The 23,133-nt window shown below is 39.7% G+C and overlaps 1 protein-coding gene across 1 annotated transcript in view; it reads right to left on the reverse strand.

The window, feature by feature from the left end:
• The window catches only part of PIWIL4 (piwi like RNA-mediated gene silencing 4), a 51,162-nt gene extending 30,321 nt beyond the window's left edge, over nucleotides 1–20,841 (reverse strand). Inside the window, exons 1-8 of the mRNA XM_032295741.1 lie at nucleotides 20,219–20,841; nucleotides 18,869–18,947; nucleotides 15,055–15,186; nucleotides 12,688–12,902; nucleotides 7,339–7,460; nucleotides 5,667–5,747; nucleotides 4,003–4,200; nucleotides 2,478–2,589 (exon numbers count right to left, since the gene is read on the reverse strand). Coding sequence (XP_032151632.1) covers nucleotides 2,478–2,589; nucleotides 4,003–4,200; nucleotides 5,667–5,747; nucleotides 7,339–7,460; nucleotides 12,688–12,902; nucleotides 15,055–15,186; nucleotides 18,869–18,947; nucleotides 20,219–20,308 — 1,029 coding nt within the window. The 5' untranslated portion in view covers nucleotides 20,309–20,841. The remainder of the gene's footprint in view (nucleotides 1–2,477; nucleotides 2,590–4,002; nucleotides 4,201–5,666; nucleotides 5,748–7,338; nucleotides 7,461–12,687; nucleotides 12,903–15,054; nucleotides 15,187–18,868; nucleotides 18,948–20,218) is intronic.
• Between the last annotated feature and the right edge of the window lie 2,292 nt (nucleotides 20,842–23,133).

The following is a 23,133-nucleotide window of genomic DNA, read 5'->3' on the forward strand; positions in this document are numbered from 1 at the left end:
TTCTTTTCCTCCTTAATTACAATATACATGCAGTGAAGCACAATTGATTGCAAAAAACAGTGAGTGGGATTTTTACCATGATTCCTGTTTCAGAATGTCGCAGGTCCTAAAATACTTCTGTTTAAATATGAATAAATTTAATTATGCAGGAAAGAAACCCAAATGTTTAACAAACTGTGGATTTAATAAACACAGAACATATTTTATGCATAAGATGCTTTGCTAGATACTATGCATCAAGAATTAGCCAAACGCCATCCTTGCTCTCCAAGGAATATGTGTTCTAGAGGCAATGTGATGAATGCACAGGTGCTTAGAGAAGAGAACAGCTAGCTCTTCTATCTGTGTGACAGAAAGCAAAGCAGAGAGGACTTCACACTTGGCCTTGAAGCTAGGATTTGACCCGGAGTAAAGGAGAAAGGTACAGCGTGGCTTTCTGCAGATGCCTACTGAACACACACAAAGGCTGAGGAAGGTGTAGGCCTGTGAGTGGATGGGACATTAAAGGCATGGGGTGCACAGCAGGGATGCTGAGAAATGTAAGACAGAAATGTAAGACTTATGCAATGCTGGAGAGGAAGAAGCAGAGGACGGAAAAGGAAGGGCATGGTCTCCACTGTTCTCCCAGTGCTCACAAAGTGTAGGCACACTTAAATACTCTGTGTGCATAATCATTTTGTTTGGTTCTTAACACTACACCACGAAGGTAGACAGACAAATTTCCTTTACACATGACACTCTGGGTTTAGTGATTTACCCAAGGTCACACAGCTGGAGCCAAGACCATCTTACTCCAGAGCTTACGCTCTGAATCAGGTTTCTTGGCAGCACTTCAGAAAGATCTCTCTGATGGCTGTGAGGATGAGGGATCACAGTGAGGAGAGAGCTGGGGAATAAAGGGCATAAAGAGCGATGGTAGGGGGAGGGGGATCCACGAGATGGCCTACATTAACGCAATGGGAATGGGGCTGGACAAGAGAAATTCATGGATAAAATACAGAATTCATCTTGGTGACAACTGAATGACAAGGTTAAAGTGAAGAAGAGGAAAAAGCAGAATTATTCCTAGCTGAGCTACAGAATTTCCAAGGAGAAACAGGAATGGGAAAGACATTAATTCAGTCTGAATTATATTAGTTTGAGATGCCTGCAGGATATTCATGCAAATATGTTCTGGAAATGGAGATGAATATGTAATTTGGGAAAGAGGGCAAGGCAAAGATACTATATTTAAGCCAGCTCAAAATACAATGAAAAGGTTCTATATGAGGGAACTATGGTGAATAATGGTTCCTTTATGGGGAAGGAAGGAGGAAGATGTCAAAGGAGACTAAGATAGAACAACCAGAAACTAGCCAAGAACTGCAGGGATGTGTCCCAGGAGTCAAGGAAGGAAGAGCTCAGTTCCAGCCGGTGGGAGAGGTCACAGGTTTCAAATGCACTGAAAGCCCTTTAGGATAAGAACAGTAACTGAACTTGACCTGTGTAGAACTACTTCTAAAGCAGCAGAACTGGATACCAGATTGCTGAGGTTTCAGGAAGGGAGAATGGAAAAGGTGCTTGGAGCTAGTGTGAATGACTTTCTAAAGCTAGCAGAGGAGAAAAGAGAACTTTTCCTGAAGGTATACAATGGTCAAGGAAGGGTTTTTGCTTTTGTTTGTTTGCTGTTTTAACCTGAATATTACAATACATTAAAGAGAAGGCGCCTCCAAAAGGAACTGAACATGGAAGAGGAGGGGCAGGGATAACTGCTGTAAATCTGAATAGAGTTTCCAGAGGCAGCAACAGATTACATCAGCAGCTTCTTGAGTAACTAACATGCTCAAAGCACTGAGCTAGCCCTGGGCATCCAAAAATAAGGAGCCCCCTCCCTAGAGCTCAGTGTCTAGGATGGGGCTCAGACCATTTGTGTGGTGACTTGATACAGGGAGGGGATCCTGGGAGGAATGCTATGGGGCTCCCTCAAGACTTGATGGCTGAGCTGAGTTTGCAAGGGTGTTTAGTGTTCATCTGGCTGTGAAGGGGTATCCAGGAAGAGGAAGCAACATGCATGAAAATGCACAGGGAACTGAGTCATGGAATCACAAGAGGCAATTACAACAAAGCCAGGGAAGGAAGCAGGGGAATGGGAAGAGACGAGGCTCTAAAGGCAAGATTTGGCCATACTGTAAGGAACCTTGGAAACTCTGCTAAGGGGCTTACATGTGGTCCTAAGGCAATGAGGAGACATGGAAACATTAATGTTGGGAGCGATGTGATCAGATACACTTTAAAGGACAGTTAGGCTACAGGAAGAAGGTAACAGGTGACAGGATGAGTGGATGACCGGGATGGTGGGGATGAAGGAGAAAGACAAGTCAGAGAACAGGTCGGAGGCAGACCCAGCCTACAATCTGGGGGACCTTTGAGACTTGGAATAAGGAAACTTCTCTGAGGTAAAAGGAAAGGAGATAAAGATGAATAAAGAAAAATCCTACCTGCTTGTAGTAATCCACGTAAGTGATCTCGGTGCCATCCCGCTTCTGAAAGGTGTGCGTGGGCCTCACTGACCAGTCAATGTCATCAATGCGGTAGGTTCTGTTATTGTATCTGGCAAACATTAAAAAGTCTTTACAATATTTTAAAATCATCTAACATAAGCAGCTATTTCACCAAACTTTTAATTCAACACACATCAGACTCTAGAATGTCAGAAATTATGAAAGTAAAACAAGAATATTCACTTTTTTAAAATGCTGAGCTCTTATCTGAAGAGGGCATTCCTTAATAATTTAGTATACAGGAAGACTTCTGTCCATATTCCAAAAAAAAACTGTAAGAAAGTCCTTAAACCACAGTCTATTTTTTTCTCACTGATAGATACTGAAACAGCAGGTAAATCATTCTTAAATATTCAGACGCTGAAGCATTGCTCAAAACTTTCCCATTATCTTCTGGTGTCAGTCAGAGTTTCTGACCTCCCAGGTAGTTTTCTGATAAAAAGCACCAAAAGAAGGCTGATCACCCCACAATGCTGACATCTTGCTTAATCACCCTGCCAGGGTTGGCCCTTGGCAAAGCTATGAAACAGGTTGGCTAAGATTATTCTAAGTTCCTTCTCCCCTTCAGCACTGTGTATGGGGTGGGAGATGGGGGACGGGGTTGGGAAAGCATTCTGAAAAATAGCTAACGTATGCTGGGTTTAATACCTAGGTGATGGGTTGACAGGTGCAGCAAACGACCATGCACACGTTTACCTATGTAACAAACCTGCACATCCTGGACATGTATCCCAAAGCTTAAGAATTTTTTAAAAAGTATTCTTGGACTAGCAGCAGTATATGGTGAGCTTTTTAGTCCTCAGGAAGTCATCTAAATTGTCCATGTTTAACTCAGTTCAGTGTACAATGAGGACAAATTTTACATGCATATAACTAGAGGTTGCAAAGAAATAAAACATGGTCTCAACTTAAAAGACTCCTGAATCTAATAAAGAAGGTGAGACATGGAACTAATCTTCTGTCCTGTAAAATGAAATAAAACGGCCATAACAAGGTACCCATAAGCAAAGTGCTATGGGTGCAGTCCAGGGGAGGAAGCTGATTTAATTCCAACAGAGCAGGCAAATGGAAGTGTCACAAACTTGGGATATTAGAGTTGGGCTTTGTGAAAGCTGAAATTTAAAAGGCAGAATTTGGAGTGGGCAATCCAGGCAACTGAAGATAATTGAATTGAGCTGCCTGAAGCAGAAAAGTGCAGACTGTTGGGGGTTAGAATAGAGTGGCATTGGGGGAAAGGAGGATATAGCCAGTGGGAATTTGGAACTACGTCATCTTGTGGAGGGTTCAGAATGCCACACAAGGACGTGTGAACTCTGGACAACAAAACAACCAGGTATTCTAAACAGATGAGTAAAGGGATTAGATCTGTGATACCGGGCCAATGCTTCAACGCTATTCTTATTCCCAAATACCATAAATAATTGATTTCTAAAGAAAAGTTTATTTAGAGGCAGGCTTGTACCTTGTAAGGACAATGAGCCCTATTAGCTGCTTCTCACATGTCTGGGTGAAACAGGACAAGCCAGTTCTGTGACAGAGAGCAGTCATGAATTCTAGAACGGTCTCATTCCGGAGGACTTTGTAACTCACATCAGCGCTAAACAGGAGCTTGCTTTCAAAATATGATACAGAAATGGCAAACCCAGGCCAAAGGGATAATCTTTAAAAACAAAAAAAGTAAAAAACATTTTCAGTGTTATACCAGAAACACAATAAGGATTTTTAAATGGTGATTTCTGTTCTAATTCTCGAGATCTTAACAAGATAATTTTTTTCTTTAGTCTGATTTCTTCTAGTTGTTGACTAAAAACTTTTTCTTCAGCAGCAATGTCTTTAAGCATACGTTTAGGATAAAATACATTACTGTAAAGCAGTTTCTCAACCTTGGCAGCACTAACATTTTGTTAGGGACTGTCCAGTGCACTGTAGGATGTTTAGCAGCAGCTCCCTGAGCCTCCCAACCAAAAATGTCACCAGACAATACAAAACATTCCCTGGGAGGGGAGGTTGGGGTGCGGGGGAAATGTCCCTGCCTGAGAACCATAGCTGTAGGAATAATACGTTCATGGAGTGATCTGTCCCTGCAGGAAAACATCTAGGTTCCAAGGTGAGGGCAGTGGATAGATTTAGTAATGAGGTTAAGAAATACAGAAGTGATATCACAAACAGATATACAAGAGAAACTGGAGCACAGCCTACAGTTTCTTCCCACATAAACTTAAAAATCTTGAATAAGAAGTTACAGAAGTGGCATGAAATAATAGACTAATATTTTTAAAAATAATTCCAGTTTCTATTTTGTGGACTATAAATAGTCACCGTGATACTAAGCCAGCCTCCAGGACAGGCTACGTGCTGGGCACCTACGGTAATTCAGCACAGCCCTGCACCTATGAGATTTTCTAGTCCAAGTGGACAGATTAGTGATAGGGACAAACTGGAGGCTTTATAGAGACCATGCTGACACTTTGAATGAACATATGGAAACTTCGTCATTTTTCCTCCACCAGGCAGAAGGCCAAGCACCCTATTTCTATCTTTCATGCACTTCTCCCTTTCTTTATGTTTCTACATTTGGGCTACCAGCTGCCTCTCTGCGTGTAGTTTGACCACAGGATTTTTGAGAGCTAAGTAACAACCAGTTAAAGACATAGCTGACCACTTTCCCCGAAGCCTCGAATTCTCAGTTTAGGGTAGAAATTCGGCAAGGGTCATAAAGGTTCTATCCTTCACCAGAGTCATTTGGTTGGCCTCTCTTTCTGACCTTTGCTGCCCTGATGATTTCCTATCAACCACCCTAGCTGTGCTAACGTCCTTTTAACAACGAAATGGAGCACTGACTATGTGTATAATACAGCTCATTCTGCTTTCATTATCACTTATTATACACAGAAAATTCAGTTTCTGAATTCCTTCTAGGATTTATGATAATTATCACACTAATATAAGAAAACAAGGCTGCTAGCTTCATGTTCACATCACCATTAAAAAAACTTAAAGAAATTTAAAGAAATTCATTACATTTCCTATTACAGAGTCTCTCACAGAAGGCATAATGGTATAATATTGCATCGTAAATTATGATGCTCACATTATAACAATTTTAGAGAAACAAAATAAACCTACTTGTGCTGGGGAATTTCCATTGGCTCTGAAGGATTATAGAAGTTCCGTCCAATTTGGTACATAGACAATTTTTTGAGGATCCTGTAAGTATATAGTTTTTGAATTTTTGGTAAATATCAGTCAATAACTGAAATTCTAAGTTCATACCCTTGCTGAACATAATGATAAAAATATATAGGAAATACAGACCTCTCATTTGCACAGCACTAGAAGGTTCAGATACTAAATACACATGTGAATGTCTATATAAGAATGATGACATCTTCATATTGAGAAAACTACAACTGAAATTATTTTTATCTGTCCGGCCTTAGCTGCAATCAAATATGTGGTCAATTAGCCAATATGGCCACAGTACTAACATTCTGGTTAGCCTGCATGGGGTGAGGTAAACACCTGTAGGCCTTTTTGACCTCTTCCCTATTTTGGGATGAGGATCTTATTTCTAATGAGGTTGCTCAGGCTCCCCAGGTGCTGCCAAATGACCAAGACAGTCTCTCCAGAAAGTAATCCTGGTCACCTTAGGAATCTGACCTACATGAGGGTTTCAAGTCAGAAAACAAGGGTTTGAACTGTGATTCTGGCTGCCAAATGTCACTAAGCCTCAGCCTCCTTATCTGTAAAATCAGGATTTTAATAATACTTGCCTCAGGGTACTCTAGTGAGGGTAAAGTAAGATTAGAAGACAAATGAAAGAACTTTCTCACTGAAAAGCATCTTCCAAATGTCAGCTGGTTTAGGAGTCCATGCTTAGCAGGGACTATGCAAGACTGGCTTCTGAAGAGCTGATATGCAGTAAGCTGAGGCTCAAATATGACCAAAAGGTGCCAGACAAGACATCTGACTAGAATTAGGAATTAGGACATCTGGGTGAGGGAAGTATCTTGATGTGCCCCTATGACTCAGCAAATCCCCAAACCTCCCCATCTTCATCCCTTCCAGGGGTCACCGTTGAGCAAAGGACTGGCCTGTAAAGTTTCTAACAGATCATCTTAGTGATCCACACTAGCAGTTTTCAAGCTTCAGTGTATTCTAAAAATGTGAATTTTCAGGCCTGTCTGCGAATTTCTGTTAACTAACTGTATTTAGCGAGGGTCAAAGGAATATGCCTTTTATGGAGCTCCACGCCACCCCTAAGAAGACGTTGGAGTATGTGATTCTTGGACCAGTCTGCAGAACACTGAAAAGTTGAGTTACAACCATGTAGATGTGGGGGAAAGAAGTGGGCTGAAAGCGGAGCCAGGGCAGAAAGCAGACAGTGATGTTCTTTCTTAAATAATCAGCTAGGAGAAAAACAAATTCTTCAGTTTATTAAGTCAAACTTATTAAGTTTGCTAAGTGAACTTTTGCGTCTGGGGATAAGAGCTGGGAAGAGACACAGAAAAAGAAGAAAAGGAAAAAGGCACCCTCCTTGCTGCCAGTGAGAAAGAAATAACCCTCGTACTATTTGTCTCAACTTAGGATAATACTGGATATTAATTGACAGTTTGTGCCACTGAGTGGCTGTAATGAACTGCATTGCACATTATTGTTCATGTACGAGAAGGTATGTGAGAAATTGCCCTAATATTGCTGGCACGCTGCCTACAAAATTTTCGATTATTTTAATACCCAGGCTCTATGCTGAAAGGCATCATTAGTCCAAGTGAAATTCATATTTCCAGTGCCTTACTTTCTGAAGATGATATTGAAGACCTGGATGCACATGGGAGAACTTGATGGCAGCTCCCTCTTCAGGGTGATAGTCATCTTTACAGTCTCGCCTCTTTGAGTTTCACTTGATAATTCTGTGACCTGGGAAAAAGAGGTACTTAATATGTACTCTACAAATTAACCGCAAGTGTGCAGAATGCAGATATTATAAAGCCATCAAAATGTAATATGCATCAACAAAAAACTGCAGGTGTTAGTATATGAGTAATAATCTAATCATCACACTATGTTCAGAGGGCTTTTTTTCTCTCTATCTTGCCAATCTTAGAAAAAACTCATCTCTCTACTCTCTAACTTCTTAAGAGAGAATTAAAGCCAGACTCGTGGTTCAAAGTTTGGTGCAAAGAGAGTTTCAGAGCAGTCGTTCTTGATCTTTTTAGGGAGTGGGAAGGAGATGGGTCACAAATTATTTTGCGAGTCTGATAAATGTTACAGATATTCAATAAAATTTTACACAAACACATACATCATATATATACACATACACACATACTGTATATATATATATATACCACAACAGTACACATAACTGTACCCATTTTCAGGATATTCATTAATATCCAGAAGCCCACTAGTGGACTGTCCTGCCCATCCCAAGTTCACAGATTCCAGAGGACAGCCTCCCAAAAGTCTGTTCATAATGTAGAAGAGCAGAGAACAAGAGAGAAGCAAAAAAAGGAGAGAGGATAAATAAGAAGGAAGGTAAACATGGGGAAAGAGAGGAGAAAGTGGCAGAAATTAGAACAGATCAGAAATCTGATTATAAGCTGCTGAAAGGCCTGGAGAAATCCTAGAGTCCTTATAACCCAGAACAATGTTCTAGCAATATAATGAATGCATGAATATGATTCTATAGCAGCTCCCCAACTACATTTAAAGCTTCTTGGACCAGAAAGGACTCAGAATAGGTTCTTAAAATAAAAGAATATACAAATCAATCAATACATATCAACGAATGATCATGGACTTTTCAAAGGGATAAGGAATTAGATGAAGTCAGTTAATTAGCAAGCATTTATGTATTCTGCCTCTCCTTTCTACAGCTACAGTATGCTTTTAACCACTTTTAAGTTGCATCAAGAATGTAAGGCAGGAACCGGTCATTATATGGAAACAAAGAGAAACTAGCCTCTCACAGGGATGTAAGATTTCATCCATATAATTTCTCGCTTCAGATAAAACTGTACAGAAATCAGAAGTGGACAGCTGTAGAAAGAGCTTATCAACAATGGGAAAAATCTGGCAGACAGAAAGGATGCCCAGTGCTTAAACTGCTGCAGGGGCTTTGGGACAAATAATTAAGACAACAAAGGATGTTGGAATGAGTGGTTGAGGGGAGGTGGCAGTAGATGGTCTCAGGAACTGCATTTTCAACACCCACTTAAGATTAAACTCTTCAGCCCCCCATACCTCTTCAACCAAACAACAACTCTTCCTTTACTTCCTACATCTCTTACTGGACCTCAGATCCTTCAGTCCCCAGGCTGCTAACCTCAGAGCAAACTTTCACTTCTCAATTCACAATCTCATCAGTTGGCAAGTCTTACTGTATGTACACCAGGAATGTCTCTGGTATCTCTCAGCTGTTCAAACACCATTATTTACCACAGTGCTAAAGAGCACATGATGTGAAATTGGATAGACCCTGGTCCTCTGCCTTTTACAGCTGGTGTGATGTGGAGCATCTTTCCCCATCTCTAAAGTGGTACTGAGTCTAACTAGAGTCACAGGGTTGCAACAATTAAATGAGATAATGCACTGATTTTATTTCCAGCCATTGCATAGGCACTTGGGAATTCAAATAAATGGCAGCACTTTGTATCTCTGTTCAAGCCCTTTTGACACCCTGCCCACACTATTTCAGTGGCACGTTATTAATCTTCCCACCTCCTGTGTAAACCATTCAATAGGATGTGATCAGAGTAACTGTAACTTAACACAGCTGCCATAAAAACTCTCTCTCAAAGTCTTCAGTGGTCCACAGAAGAGTCTCTATTTCTTAGCAGGATATTTAAAGTTCTCTGTACCTTTGAAATCACAACTTCTACACCTTGCTGGCTAAACCTGAATGAGCAAAAGTTTCTAAAATATGGCCCTCACTTCCTATCATTGCGTGTTTGCCTCTCCTGCCTAGGAATCTCATATCTCCCACTGTCCACCTCACTGATCAAAATACTAAGAAGGAACTATCACTCCCACTGAAGTGTCTTGCTAGGAATAATCTTGCCTTTCATCAAGCTCTTTATGACAACCTTGGGCAAGATATTTAACCTCACTAGGGTGATGACAGGGTGAAATAAGGTCATGCTATAAAGAGCCTGGCAGGCGGTGGCTCACGCCTGTAATCCCAGCACTTTGGGAGGCCAGGGTGGACAGATCACCTGAAGTCAGGAGTTCGAGGCCAGCCTGGCCAACGTGGTGAAACCCCGTCTCTACTAAAAATACAAAAATTAGCCAGGTGTGGTGGCAGGTGCCTGTTATCCCAGCTACTTAGGAGGCTAAGGCAGGAGAATTGCTTGAACCCAGGAGGCAGAGGTTGCAGTGAGCCGAGATTGCGCCATTGCACTCCAGCCTGGGTGACAAGAGCAAAACTCCGTCTCAAGAAAAAAACAAAGAGCCTGACGGAGTAAGTGATCAACACATGTAATCTGGTAGGTGTAATTGTTATTAGCAGTGATGGTAGCAGCTACTCATGGGACACAAAGTACAGATCTGCTCAAGAGAGGTATTCTGGTGGTAATCTGGAGAACAGTGAAGGACAGTACTTAACACCTAGTAAGTGCTTAATAAATGATAGCATAATAAAGATACTAGTTACTATTATGGCACTTATTTCATTTCACCTTACATAGTTTTTATTTGTAAAAAAAAAAAAAAAAAACCTTTGATTCTAAATTGAAATTGTGGAGAACAAGTACTCTGTTTTATCTATCTTTGTTTGCTCCATGGTCGCAACACCCTGCCAGGTTCAGAGTAGGCTCTTCAAAAGTATATGAGAGTGGCAAATACATACAAGCATGAATAGCAACAGTGGTCTGGCTGCAGGTGCACAGATGGGGCCTGGAAAACAGTGGAAGGCCACGAGGCAGCTGAACAGAACTTCTGGAACTCCTAGGAGTGCAAGGAGTCAACTAGTGGAGGGGATGTTTCAGCTTAGATAAGAATCCTAGGACATGTGTAGGAACTTTTAAAATTGATATAAATAACTCATATTTCATGTGATAGAGCAATTCATGAAATAAATGACAGTCCTAGCATCAAAAATTGATGTAAAATTATTTGTACATACAGCCACAAGTGTGCAGGAGCAAAATACAAGTAGAATTAATTTAAAGTTCTGAAGCCATAGGCCAAATGGTGTTTCTTAGTCTTACCTACTTTGGGAATTTTTTTAAAGATACATATTTCAAGGACACTTATAGCTCTTATTTTTAAAATACTAGACCATCAGCTTCTTAATTAAGAAATCAATTACTAGTGAAGTCTTAATTAGGAAGTCTTTTAGCTCTCAGGCAAGGGAACAGGAAAGAGGAAAGGAATGAGTCAAATAATCATTCCAATTGTCATGAAAATCAACTAATCTCTTAAATACATAAGTATATATAAGGAGACTTCAAAAAGTTCATGGAAAATACATATTATGAAAAACTATGCATAGATTTCAAAACTATTTGCACCAAAATAAACTCATACTAACTTGCACTAAATTTCAGCACCAAAATAAACTCATACTAACAGGATTCAGTGTGAGCCACTAAGTATAAGACATAAGTTTGAAAAGAGCCCCTATTAGAGCAATATGAATTATGCTAAACTTGAAACCAGAACAAATGTCAAATTTTTGGTGATACTTGGGTAGAAGAATGGCAAAATCATTGATGTGTAATGAAAAGTTTGTGGAACCAATGCCCCAAAGAAATCAGCAGTTTACGAATGGGTAACTCATTTTAAGAATGGATGAGACAGTGTTGAAGATGAGGCCTGCTGCAGATCATCTGTACAAATTTGGAAAGAAAAAAAAAATCATCTTGTTCATGCCTAATTGAGAAGACCAAAGATTAACAGCAGAAACAATAGCCAATACCACAGACATCTCAATTTGTTTATTTTATACAATTCTGACTAAAAAATTAAAGTTGAGCCAGGCGCAGTGGCTCACACCTGTAATCCTAGCACTTTGGGAGGCCAAGGCGGGTGGATCATGAGGTCAGGAGTTCGAGATCATCCTGGCCAACATGGTGAAACCCCATCTTTACTAAAACTACAAAAAGTTAGCCAGGCGTGGTGGCAAGCACCTGTAGTCCCAGCTACATGGGAGGCTGAGGCAGGAGAATCGCTTGAGCTCAGGAGGCAGAGGTTGCAGTGAGCCAAGACCACATCACTACACTCCAGCCTGGGCAACAGAGCGAGACTCTGTCTCAAAAAAAAAGAAAAAAGAAAAATTAAAGTTTGAGCAAACTTTCCATTTGATGGTTGCCAAAACTATTGCATTCAGATCAGCTATAGATAAGCGCAGCGCTGTCAATAAAAATTTCAAACAAATGGTATCAAGATCCTGAAGCATTTCTTCAAAAAACTGTTAAGAGGAGATGAAACCTGCCTTTACCAGTACGATCTTGAAGACAAAGCACAATTAGAGGAATGGCTACTGAGAGGGGGAAGTAGTCCAATCAAAGCAAAAGCCAACCCATTAAGAGCAAAGGTCATGGCAGTAGTTTCTTGAGATGCTCAAGGCAGTTTGCTTGTTGACTTTCTAGAGGGCCAAAGACTAGTAACATCCAATTATTAGGAAAGTGTTTTGAGAAACTTTGCCAAATCTTGAGCACAAAAATGCCCAGGAAAATTCCCTGGAGAGTCCTTCTGCACCACAACAACAATGGTCTTGCTCATTCTTCTCAACAAACAAGGGCAAGTTTGCAAAAGTTTCAATAGAAATCATTAGGCATCCACCTTACTGCTGATTTGGCTCCTTCTTCCTTCTTTTTGTTTTATAATCTTAAAAAATCTGTAAAGGGCACCCATTTTTCTTTAATTAATAAGGTAAAAAAGACTGCATTGACATGGTTAAACTCTCAGGACCCTTAGTTCTTTAGATGTGGACTAAATGGCTGACATCATTGCTTACAAAAGTATCTTGACCTTGGTAAAACTCTTGGTAAGCAATAAAGGTATTTTTTTATGTTTACCTTTTAATTCTATTTTTCCACAAACCTTTTGGAGTCTCCTTGCATATGCATGTGTGTATGTATGTGTAGACACATAAACACACACACCCACACATATAGTGAAAAAACTAATCATACTATACCTTTTCTTCTAGCTTTTGTGACAGAAAAAGCATGGCACCATCGAATGCTTTTGCTTTGTCAGAAAGTTTACTATGACTATAAAGTAAAGCAATTCTCAGCCTTCTAGACGCTAAATCGGGTAGATATGTCACATGGTACTGGTATAGCTGCCAGTCTTGGGGAAAATCTAAGTTAAAGAGGTTTGTAACCAGTTTCACAGGTATTCCACTGGAACCTGAAGAAGACAAATAAAAAATAATTTTTTAATCAAGAAATCACATCATATTAATATTAATCACATCATTTAAAATGTATTTGCATATGCATAATAGTTGCTATAAAGCAAGGATTTTTGCACAGTGATGCAAGATACACCCTAAAACTTGCAGCCTGATAACACCGTTGGGAGCTAAAATGGTACCATGCAGGAAGCGGGCCTCATAAGAACAGAGCAGACACTGACACTCCTGTCCTTGGGAGACAAGAAACATCTGAACTCAACCATTCCAGGACGCCTTTCAAAACCTGCCTTCCTACTCTCATTCTCTGTAATTCAAATCAGTTCAAGTAATATTTTCAGATGCTGCTCTGAAATTATACTGCTCTCATAAAGAAACAGTCTGGTTCTTACTATGAATATACTACCCCCAACCTCTGGGAAATCCAGATAATCAAAAGTTAATCATATTTCTGAAAATTCTGAAAAACTTCTATCAGTGGTTAGACCAAACAATCTCAGAGAAGACCCTCAGAGATTGAGGGGAAGGCCGGGGAGAGAGGAAGGAACTGTCATTTTTCCTATGCGAAAGCAGACAGAGCTTCTGGGCTTTTGTTTTCTGCAGACACATGGAGGCCATGTGTGCTTCCAAGACTTCCAGCCCCACACAGACATTTTAATTCACATCTTAAAAGTCTATAGGACAAAATTAGAGTTGGCCATGATATAGTCAGTTAGTGCTCAGGATGGTGTAAGGTCCCCCCAGGGCAGAATCCAGGAGGGAACAAAGGAGGTTCTTCTCACTTCCCCTTACAGAGAATCACCCAGTTTTGGTCTTACAGAGAAGAATGATATAGGGACCAGGCATGGTGGCTCACACCTGTAACCCTAGCACTTTGGAAGGCTGAGGTGGGTGGACTGCTTGAGGCCAGCAGATCGAGACCAGCCTGGCCAACCTGGCAAGATGCTGTCTTCAAAAAATGCAAAAATAGCTGGGCATTGTGGCCCATGCCTGTAATTCCAGCTACTTGGGAGGCTGAGGCACAAGAATCGCTTGAACTGGAAGGCAGAGCCTGCAGTGAACCAAGATTGCACCACTGTATTCCAGCCTGGGCAACAGAGTGAGACCCTGTCTCAGAAAAAGAAAAGAATGATATAGACTAGGCACTGTATTTGCTTTTCTCATGGAGGAAAGCAAACTAGAGACTCCAAGGTGGTGAGGAATACAAGATATCAGCTGTGCTTCAGTATTTCCTCAGCTTCCACTTTGGGTATATACCTGGTAGGAACAAGAAATCTTAGTGCTGTTTTAGTTAAATAAAAGATCTCTTTTGTTCTCACAGATATTGAGGAAATGACAAAGCAGCATATTTTAGCTGCTCATGTAACTAAAAAGTAGTCAACCTAGACTGTCAGAACTGGTAAGACCCTTCAAGATCGTCTATACATGATAGTTTTCAAATGGCTGCTGGGTCCCATTAGTGCTGCAGTTAAGAAATCAGGTGGGGTGGACTGCATGTTTAATGAAATGACCAGAATAAAACAGTGGAAGAGAGTGCCTGGCATGTAGTAAGGGTAAGCATTGTTTCATGAAACTTTGCTTCAATTGTGTGTGGACAGTTTGTGTGTATGCTGGATAATAATATATTTGTTATTTTGGTTTAAAAAGTTTGGAAGACACTGATCTGCATCAGTGAGTTTTAACTTTCGTAAGGGGTCCACAAAGCCTTTTGAGAATCCAATGAAAACAACAGACCTACTTTCCAGAAAATATGTATACTGGCAGTTTGCATGTAATTTTAGGGGTGAGCCGGGAATCTGGGTAAAGAATTCCCCAAATAGGTTACATCTTTCATTTTACAGTTGAAGTCCAGAAAGGTTATTACTCCCCGGAAGAAGAAGAAACATCTTTTTAATTCCCACTCCAGTATATGAAGAAAATCTTTTCCAAAAGTGAGATGTCGTTTTGGGGAAGACATTATTTCTATTAATAAAAGAGAAAATTAAGGCTAGGAAAACTAAAGCTTCTAACAGTGCCTTGAACATAGCAGATGTTCAGTAAATATCTGTTAAGCAAACACATGAATTTATTTATTTTAGACCTAGAAGGTGGAATTCCTTAAGCAAGATTTGGTAACATTAAAAAAGTAAGTAACATAAAACTGGGTACCTGTTTTACAGTCTCTCACATGTGCCAATTTTTCTCTGGTACAGATATCCAAATCCATGAAGTCCCATTTATTTTTCACACCTCTTTCCATGAAGGTACTTCCAGCATCACAAGAAGATATCTCATATTTACCTAAAATATGAAGAGAATGCAGTAACAGCTCATATTTCATTCTAGTGATGCTGTTTACAACTACTATCTCAAAAATGCAGTGCAATCGAAGCTTGTGGTTTTGAATACAGCTTGCCCATACTGCTAAAAACATTCATGACTATACAGAAGTCTTCAGTCTAAAAATGGAAAACTGTGAAGAAAACACAGAATGTTTTGTTAAAAATAACAGATCTTGGCCCTGTGTGGTGACTCATAACTGTAGTCCCACCCAGTACTTTAGGAGTCATGGCAGGCAGATTGCTTGAGCTCAGGAGTTAGAAGCCAGCCTGGGCAACATGTTGAAACCCTGTCTCTACCAAAAACACAAAAAATCAGCTGGGCGTGGTGGCATGTTCCTGGGCAGATGTGGGAGGATCGCTTAAGCCCAGAAGGCAGAGGTAGCAGTGAGCCATGGTCACATCTGCACTCCAACCTGAGCGACAAGGCAAAACCCTGTCTCACAAAAACAAAAACAGATATTGAGTTAGTTCTTGTTCTAGTAATATTGTAGACTTTCTCTTCTTGGCTAAGGAAAAAGCTCTCCCTCCCCATTCCCTTCTCCATACCTATTTATGGAAGGCAGCTCTCCTGACCTTACCTCTTATATAACACCCTGAAGAGTTACAGACTAAATTCTGTCCTCATCAACTTCTGCCCAGAAAGAGGCTGAATCTCTGACCTCTCCCAGTGAAAAGAAGAGAAACTGCCTAGAACATTACCATCAGTTTTTTTTCTAGATCATTCCCCATGAGAATAAAAGCCAGTGTTTCACCTCAGAGCATATCCGTTACTGATAGCTTCTAGAAAACATGAAATTAAAATCTGTTTCCAAATGAGTATTTTCTGTTTAAATTAGTACAGTACATGCTGACTTTTTTTTTGGCATGTAGAAAACAACTTTAAAATATAAAAATACAAAATGTTACTGCAAAGTAATATTAATTTCTAGAACTCTGACATGACCACTGCCTTTGATGTAGTCACTGTATAAAACCACCCTACATGGAACTGCTACTGGCTCAAATGCTGTCTTGCCCCTGCTCAGTGGAGTCTAAGTTTCCCAGAAAAATCACAAAATATATGTAATCTTTAATTCTATTACCCTCACTAGATTGTCCATATAAGCCATTGCTCTTGGTTTCAAAAGATGTTAGGTAGTTTCTGAAAATTCAAGCTACCAGAGTATGACATTTACCAGGAGCTGGAGGGATGGGGGAATGGGAGTTATTACTTAATAAATACATAGTTTCCATTTTGCAAGGTGAAAAAAGATCTAGAGTTGGATGGTAGAGATGGTTGTACAACAATACGAATGAAGTTCATCTCCCAAGACTGTACATTTAAAAGCAATTAAAGTGGTAAATTATATATTATATATATTTTTAAATAAACAAATAAAACTCCAATTTGCCCTCCAAGGTTGAAGGATTTTCATCACTCACATTCATGAGAATGTGTGGCAGATGTGAAAAAGCATTCGCAAGGATGGAATAATGTTTGAAAATAATGGAACACACTGGGCCTGTTAGAGCAGGGCTTCTGTGCTCACAGGCTGTACATTCATTTGTGTGTTTGGATCACAGGGGTACATACATAGGACTGGAAAACTCCCAGTGAGGAACAGTAGAATCAGACATAAGATGCATCAGGGGACCTGACCCTCAGAGTCTGGGAGAACCTAAATGCTTAGGGGACCAGACCCTCAGAGTCTGGGAGAAGCTGAGTGCTTAGAGTTTCCACATTTACTAGAAATCAGTCACTGTGGAAATAAAAAACGTTGTGGTAGAACAAGAGAGATGGCTAACTGGTTTTATTCAGGGTCATGGGCTACATTGTGTTACCTCAAAATTTATATGTTGAAGTCCTAATCCCCAGTGCCTCAGAATGTCACCGTATTTGAAGACAGGGTTTTTAAATATAAGTTAAAGTGAGGTTATTAAGGTGGTTCCTAATCCACTATGACTGATGTCATAAGAAGAGGAATTAGGACACAGAAATGCAGAGGAAAGATCATGTGAACACAAGTAGAAGACAGCCATCTAGAAGACAGGGAGAGGGTTCTCAGAAGAAACCAGCCCTGTCCCCACCTTATCTCGGACTTTAAGAGTCCAGATTTGTGAGAAAATAAATTTCTGCTGATTAAGCCACCTAATTGGTGCTACTTTGTCAGGGCAGCCCTAGCAGACTAACACATGGGGCACAATGTGTGATTGTGGTGACTTGGAGTAGCATGTTGACAAGTATCCTAAGACCAAATCTGGCTTTGCAGTGAAGAGAGCTACCATTGAATAGTGATGTTTGCCACAGGAGGGGGAAAAAAGAGCAGTGGCTATGCGTGTACCAGGTTTCTACCATCCTTCCAAGCAATGGCTTTGGCATTTATATGCCATTCAGATTTTTTTTGCCTTTTGAAAAATTCGTATAAATTTAAGGCATACGGGTACAGTTTTGTTACATGAATATATTGCAGAGTGTAAAGTCTGGGCTTGTAGTGTAACCGTCATCTCAATAATGTACATTGCACCCATTAAGCAATTTCTCACTCCCCTCCCAACCTTCTGAGTCTCCAGTGTCTATTACTCCACACTGTATGTCCATGTGTACATATTATTTAGCCTCCACTTACAAGTAAGAACATACAGGCCAGGTGCGGTGGCTCGCCCCTGTAATCCCAGCACTTTGGGAGGCCAAGGCAGGCAAATCACCTGAGGTCAGGAGTTTGAGACCAGCCTGGCCAACATGGTGAAAACATGTCTCTACTAAAAATACCAAAAATTAGGATGTGGTGTTGTGCGCCTATAATCCCAGCTACTTGGGAGGCTGAGGCAGGAGAAACACTTGAACCCAGGAGGAGGAAGTTGCAATGAGCCGAAATCATGCCATTGTACTCCAGCCTGGGCAACAAGAGTGAAACTCCATCTTAAAAAAAAAAAAAAAAAAAAAAAAAAAAAAAAGAACATACAGTATTTGACTTTCTGTTTCTGAATTATTTCACTTAAGATAATGGCCTCCAATTCCATCCATGCTGCTACAAGACATGCTTTCATTCTTTTTATGGCTGAGTAGTATTGTCTTATATATGTATACCATATTTTCTTTAATTATCCACACTATTTAATTATCCACACACCGCACCTGGCCTGTATGTTCTTACTTGTAAGTGGAGGCTAAATAATATGTACACATGGACATACAGTGTGGAGTAATAGTGGATAATTAAATAGATGGATATTTAAGTTGATTTTATATCTTTGCTATTGTGAAGAGTGCTGAAATAAACATACAAGTGCAGATATATTTTGGATATAACGATTTATTTTACTTTGGGCAGATAGCCAGCAGTGCGGTTCCTGGATCAAATGCTATTTCTATACAACACCATAAAGATTTTTAAAGTATTTTTTTCAAAATTCTTCAGTGAATAGAAAGAAACGGAAACTGACTTCCTAATATCTGTGGCTTCCTGTCTACCAAACACTGCCAGGAAATGCAGCACATGCTTCCATGTTGAAGCGTCTCAAGGAACATGACAAAGGGATTCCCTCAAGGAAAGGAAATCGGGGAGTGCAAGAGGTGAGCCTGCTGCTGTAAGGCCTAGTAGGGCTCCTCTTGCTCCATTTACAGTGAATGGAACTAAATGAACAGGCTGAGTCGCACTCACGGTTTGTTGAAATCCTGCTTGTTCCCATGAAGCCACTGCTAGAGGATGCTTCATTGTTACTAAGATCAACAGATGTAGGCTAAAATGGCCAGAAAAAAAAAAAAGTTTTGTTCCAATTTACAATGGTAAGTCACAAACCAAAAGATTATCCTAAGAACAGTGTCAGGTCATTAGATTACCATGAACTAGGCATAGAAAATGTTAACAGGTAAAACCTTTGAGAGATGAGAAGAGAGTGCCCATTCTAGAAAAAAGGAGAACACACTATAGTTTTCCTCAGTCATCAAACTTTTTATTTTTATTATTTATTTATTTATTTATTTTTAAGTCTCACTGTGTTGCCCGGGCTGGAGTGCAATGGCACAGTCTTGGCTCAATACAGCCTCCGCCTCCCCGGCTCAAGCAAGGCGGAGGTTGAAACTCAGTCATCAAACTTTGACTGTAGTACCAACTGTCGCCAGATATAGCTGGAGGTGCAAAGAGGCAGAGGTGAGATTCTTGTGCCCAGGGAGCCCACCAGAGGGCAGGCGGCCCACAGGAACATGGACCTCATGCTTCCATGGCTCATGGACAGAAAATGAACAGAGAGACCCGGGTCAGCAGCTCAGATCGTGACTGCCTGAATAAACTGGGCCAAAACAGGTTCACAAAACAGGCCAAGGAAACCATCAGTACTCTCTCTTTTCAAAGTGGCTACTTCTCTTTGTTCAGGAAGTTACTATATCTTGGCCTGCTAAAAAATGAACAAAGTCCAGAGAAGACCACTCCATGAGAAAAAAGGCATAAGGACCACAAACTACTCATTTGAATACTTGCTCCAAATGCTAAGAATATGTAGTTGTGTTAATGACATTACTCCATAGTTGCTTATTGGCAGGTAAATTCAATCTAGTTGCCTAAATCCAGCAAGGAGCTTTCCTTATAGTGGTTGCTCAAGAAACACTAGTTTAAACCGCTTGTATGAGAGTATTTATTTTTAAATACTAATTAGCTAGACAAACTGCATTAGATTATATGCCGTGTAATGTTATGAAGGCACATCACTTTTTACCAGGCAACTTAAAACCAAATCATGAAATTAAAACTTAGAAAGTAGAAGAGAATGACATATTGCTCCCCAGTGTTCAGTCCTCTTTACTGGCTAATATACCTACATTAATATCTTACTCAGACAAGATCCCTTAGAAGGAAAAAAAACTATGAGAAGAAACCTTGGTAAGACTCAAACTTGACAGAAAAGACAACGGACTACTTCGCAACAGAGAGGAGGTGACACATGCAGAGGAAGGCATTGTTCAAACCAGAGAGGGAGGAGAAAATGAAACCATGCGCAATAAGCATTCTACACACCAACGACGAGGCTTGTGTGCGCCCCACTTCTGTGGCTCTGAAGCTGCTGCGGGCGATGCCTCTGGCCCTCGCTCGGGCCCTTCCACTCATGTTTCCGGTGAGCCCAGAGTGGCCACAAGAGCTGCAAAGTCTCAGTTAGGGTGTGTTTGGCCTTGGCTACAGATAGTCAGGCTGCAAGGGCGAAACTGTGCCTGGAAGCGGTGGACGTCCGGCAACCCCAAGCTACGCAGGGCCAGAAATGCCTCCGAGGCTCGTGCGTGGGTGGAGAAGGCGCGCAGGGGCGTGGGGATTGGCGCGAGCACGTGGGCCTGGGCAGGACTTCCTTTTTCTTCCCATTAACTCCACCCCCACCCCCAAATTTGGCATTATCCAGCTTTTAAATTTTTGCAAATCTTATGTCTATTGGGTGGCATCAAACAATTTTTTTTTTCAGTTTGTGTTTTCTGCTCACCAATGAGTGTAAGTACCTCTTCATAAGTGTGATAGTTTTGGAGTCTTCCATTCTGCAAATTGCCTGTCGCTTCCGTTGCCCATTTAAAAAATAGTTTCTCATCTTTGTGATTTGGAAGAAACCTTTTTGTAAAAAAATTGCAAATTCCAGTCTATCACTTGTTAATTTTTACTATACAGTGCTTTAACTGTAATTTTAAATGTTAATGTTGTCAAACTCAGCCATTTAAAAATGTGTGCTTTTTGGGTATTTTTAAAAGAAAATTCCACTTATCACAAGGACAAGGCATGATATGATATTTTCTTTTTATTAACTTTGTAAGTTTACTGTTCACAGTTAAGTATCTTCTATCCTTCAGGAATTTACACTCACGCATATGTAGGTATATATGTGAGTGAGATAGAGGTCCAACTTTATCTCCATATAGTGAGCCATTATTCCTTGACATCATCTATTAAATAGCATATACTTTCTCTAATAGTTTGTGAAGCCATCTCCAGCAAATTCCCATGTATACATAGATCTACTCTCACCCTTCCATTTCTGCATCAGCAGTTTAACACTTTGTATTATTCATAAAATCTTGTGGGATTAGTTTTTGCTCTTTGATCTTTTTTTCACCTGATTTATTTATTCACAAACTTTATTCTTCCGTATAAATTTTAAAATAAGTTTATCAAGTGTCTTTAAATATCTTGCTTAAATTTCAAGAGCATTGTATTCGATATATAAAAAAATTTAGGAAGAACTTACATCTTTACAATGTTAAATTCCTCCATTTATTCAAGTTTCTCTTTGTATCTTTTAATAGAGTTTAATTTTTTCATAAAAGTCTCATGTACTGAGAACTTTTGAAAATTTCATAGTTTTTGTTACTACTGTGAACTGTATCTTCTTGTCATGTTTCATACTTGGTAATTATTAGTGTAGACATATGATACTGGTTTTTGTAAAGTTGATATTGTTTATCAAGCTTGCTGAATTCCTCAGTTCTTAGAGCTTGTCTTTTGATTTCATTGAATTTGTATGTAGATAATCATATCATCTACAAATAATAATAATTTTGTCTCATCACTTATTCTTTTTCTTTTTGTTTTTCTTGTCTTATGTTGCCCAGATTTTTCAGTACAATGTTGAAGGTTACTGTGGTAGTTGGAATTCTTGTTTTCTTTCTGATTTCAAAGAGACTGAAATGCCTCCATTTTGTTTGATATTTGCTCTAAATAACTAATTTATAGTCTTTATCATCTTAAGAAAGCTTTCTTCTAGTCCTACTTTTCTAATATTCTTTTAACTATAAATGTATGTAGAATTTTATTAAATAGCAAACTGGATTTGTTGAAAAGCTTGTGTTGAAGTTATAAGGGCACATACACAGGCTGTTCATCAGAGTATTATTGGAGTGGCAGGTAGCTTGGGGCAGCTTATATGCCCATCAGAAAGAGCAACAGGTAGGTAAAATGTGGTAGACATATGGAGTGGATTACTAGGCTAACATTCAGGAATAATGACATAAATATAAATTTAGCAACATGAATAGATCTTAAACACACTGTGTTGGATAAAGGAAAAGCTTAAAAAAAGGTTGCGAGCTATACAATGATAAAACATTACACTAATTTTTAAAACCTGCATATGGGATACATACTAATTTTTTAAGTAAATGTATATGTCCAAGAAGAGACACAATAGATTAAGTACTTATATAAGGGAATAAAACAGGAATGTGAATGGGGCAGAGGAAGAGAAAGCAAAACACAATACAGTATAATATAGAATGTGCACAGATCCGTGAGAATCATATAAAATGAATCAAAGAATATGATTAATTCAACTTTCTGTACTTGGGGACTTAAAGAAATATAATAGCTAATGTTTATTGAATACCTACAGTATGCTAGGCATTATTGCCCCAGTTTTATAGTTTAGGAAATTAAAACTTAGGAAAACTAAGTGACTTGCCCAGGCCCTACGTTATATGGCATAGCTGGGATCCCAATTCAAGTCTATCAACCTGTAAAGCTGACACTGTATCCACTCATTTCCTACTCTCCTCCCTCCAAGAAGGTGATCTGCCTTACTTTAGATGCAGCTCTTACTAGAGGAAAAAGCTCAAAGCCTGTGTGTTATTTCCTGCTCTGCCCTTCTATTTATTCTCCGTCAGAATACCCTTTTACGAGGTTCTCTTGGAACACAACCCTGACTACTGGCAAGTGAAAGACATAATGATGGCCAGCCTTGGACTTGGCTCAGTGAAGCTACTTTAATGAATAATAATAGATTTATTTGAAAATTAATGAGTCTGAAAGTTGTGAGTGATCATAAACTGCTGTGTTACAAAGGAGGGGCAGGTGGAAAACACATTGTGGACAAGGAATCTACTTCTGAAAATATGTGCTTTGTTTCTGAATGCTAAAATAATCTCATGTTTTCCAAATGTACAACCTCCAGATACTACATTCCT

The sequence above is a fragment of the Sapajus apella genome, unplaced genomic scaffold (genome assembly GCF_009761245.1).
Source record: "Sapajus apella isolate SASKATOON/1434 unplaced genomic scaffold, GSC_monkey_1.0 scaffold34, whole genome shotgun sequence".
In the NCBI taxonomy this organism is placed as follows: Eukaryota; Metazoa; Chordata; class Mammalia; order Primates; family Cebidae; genus Sapajus; species Sapajus apella.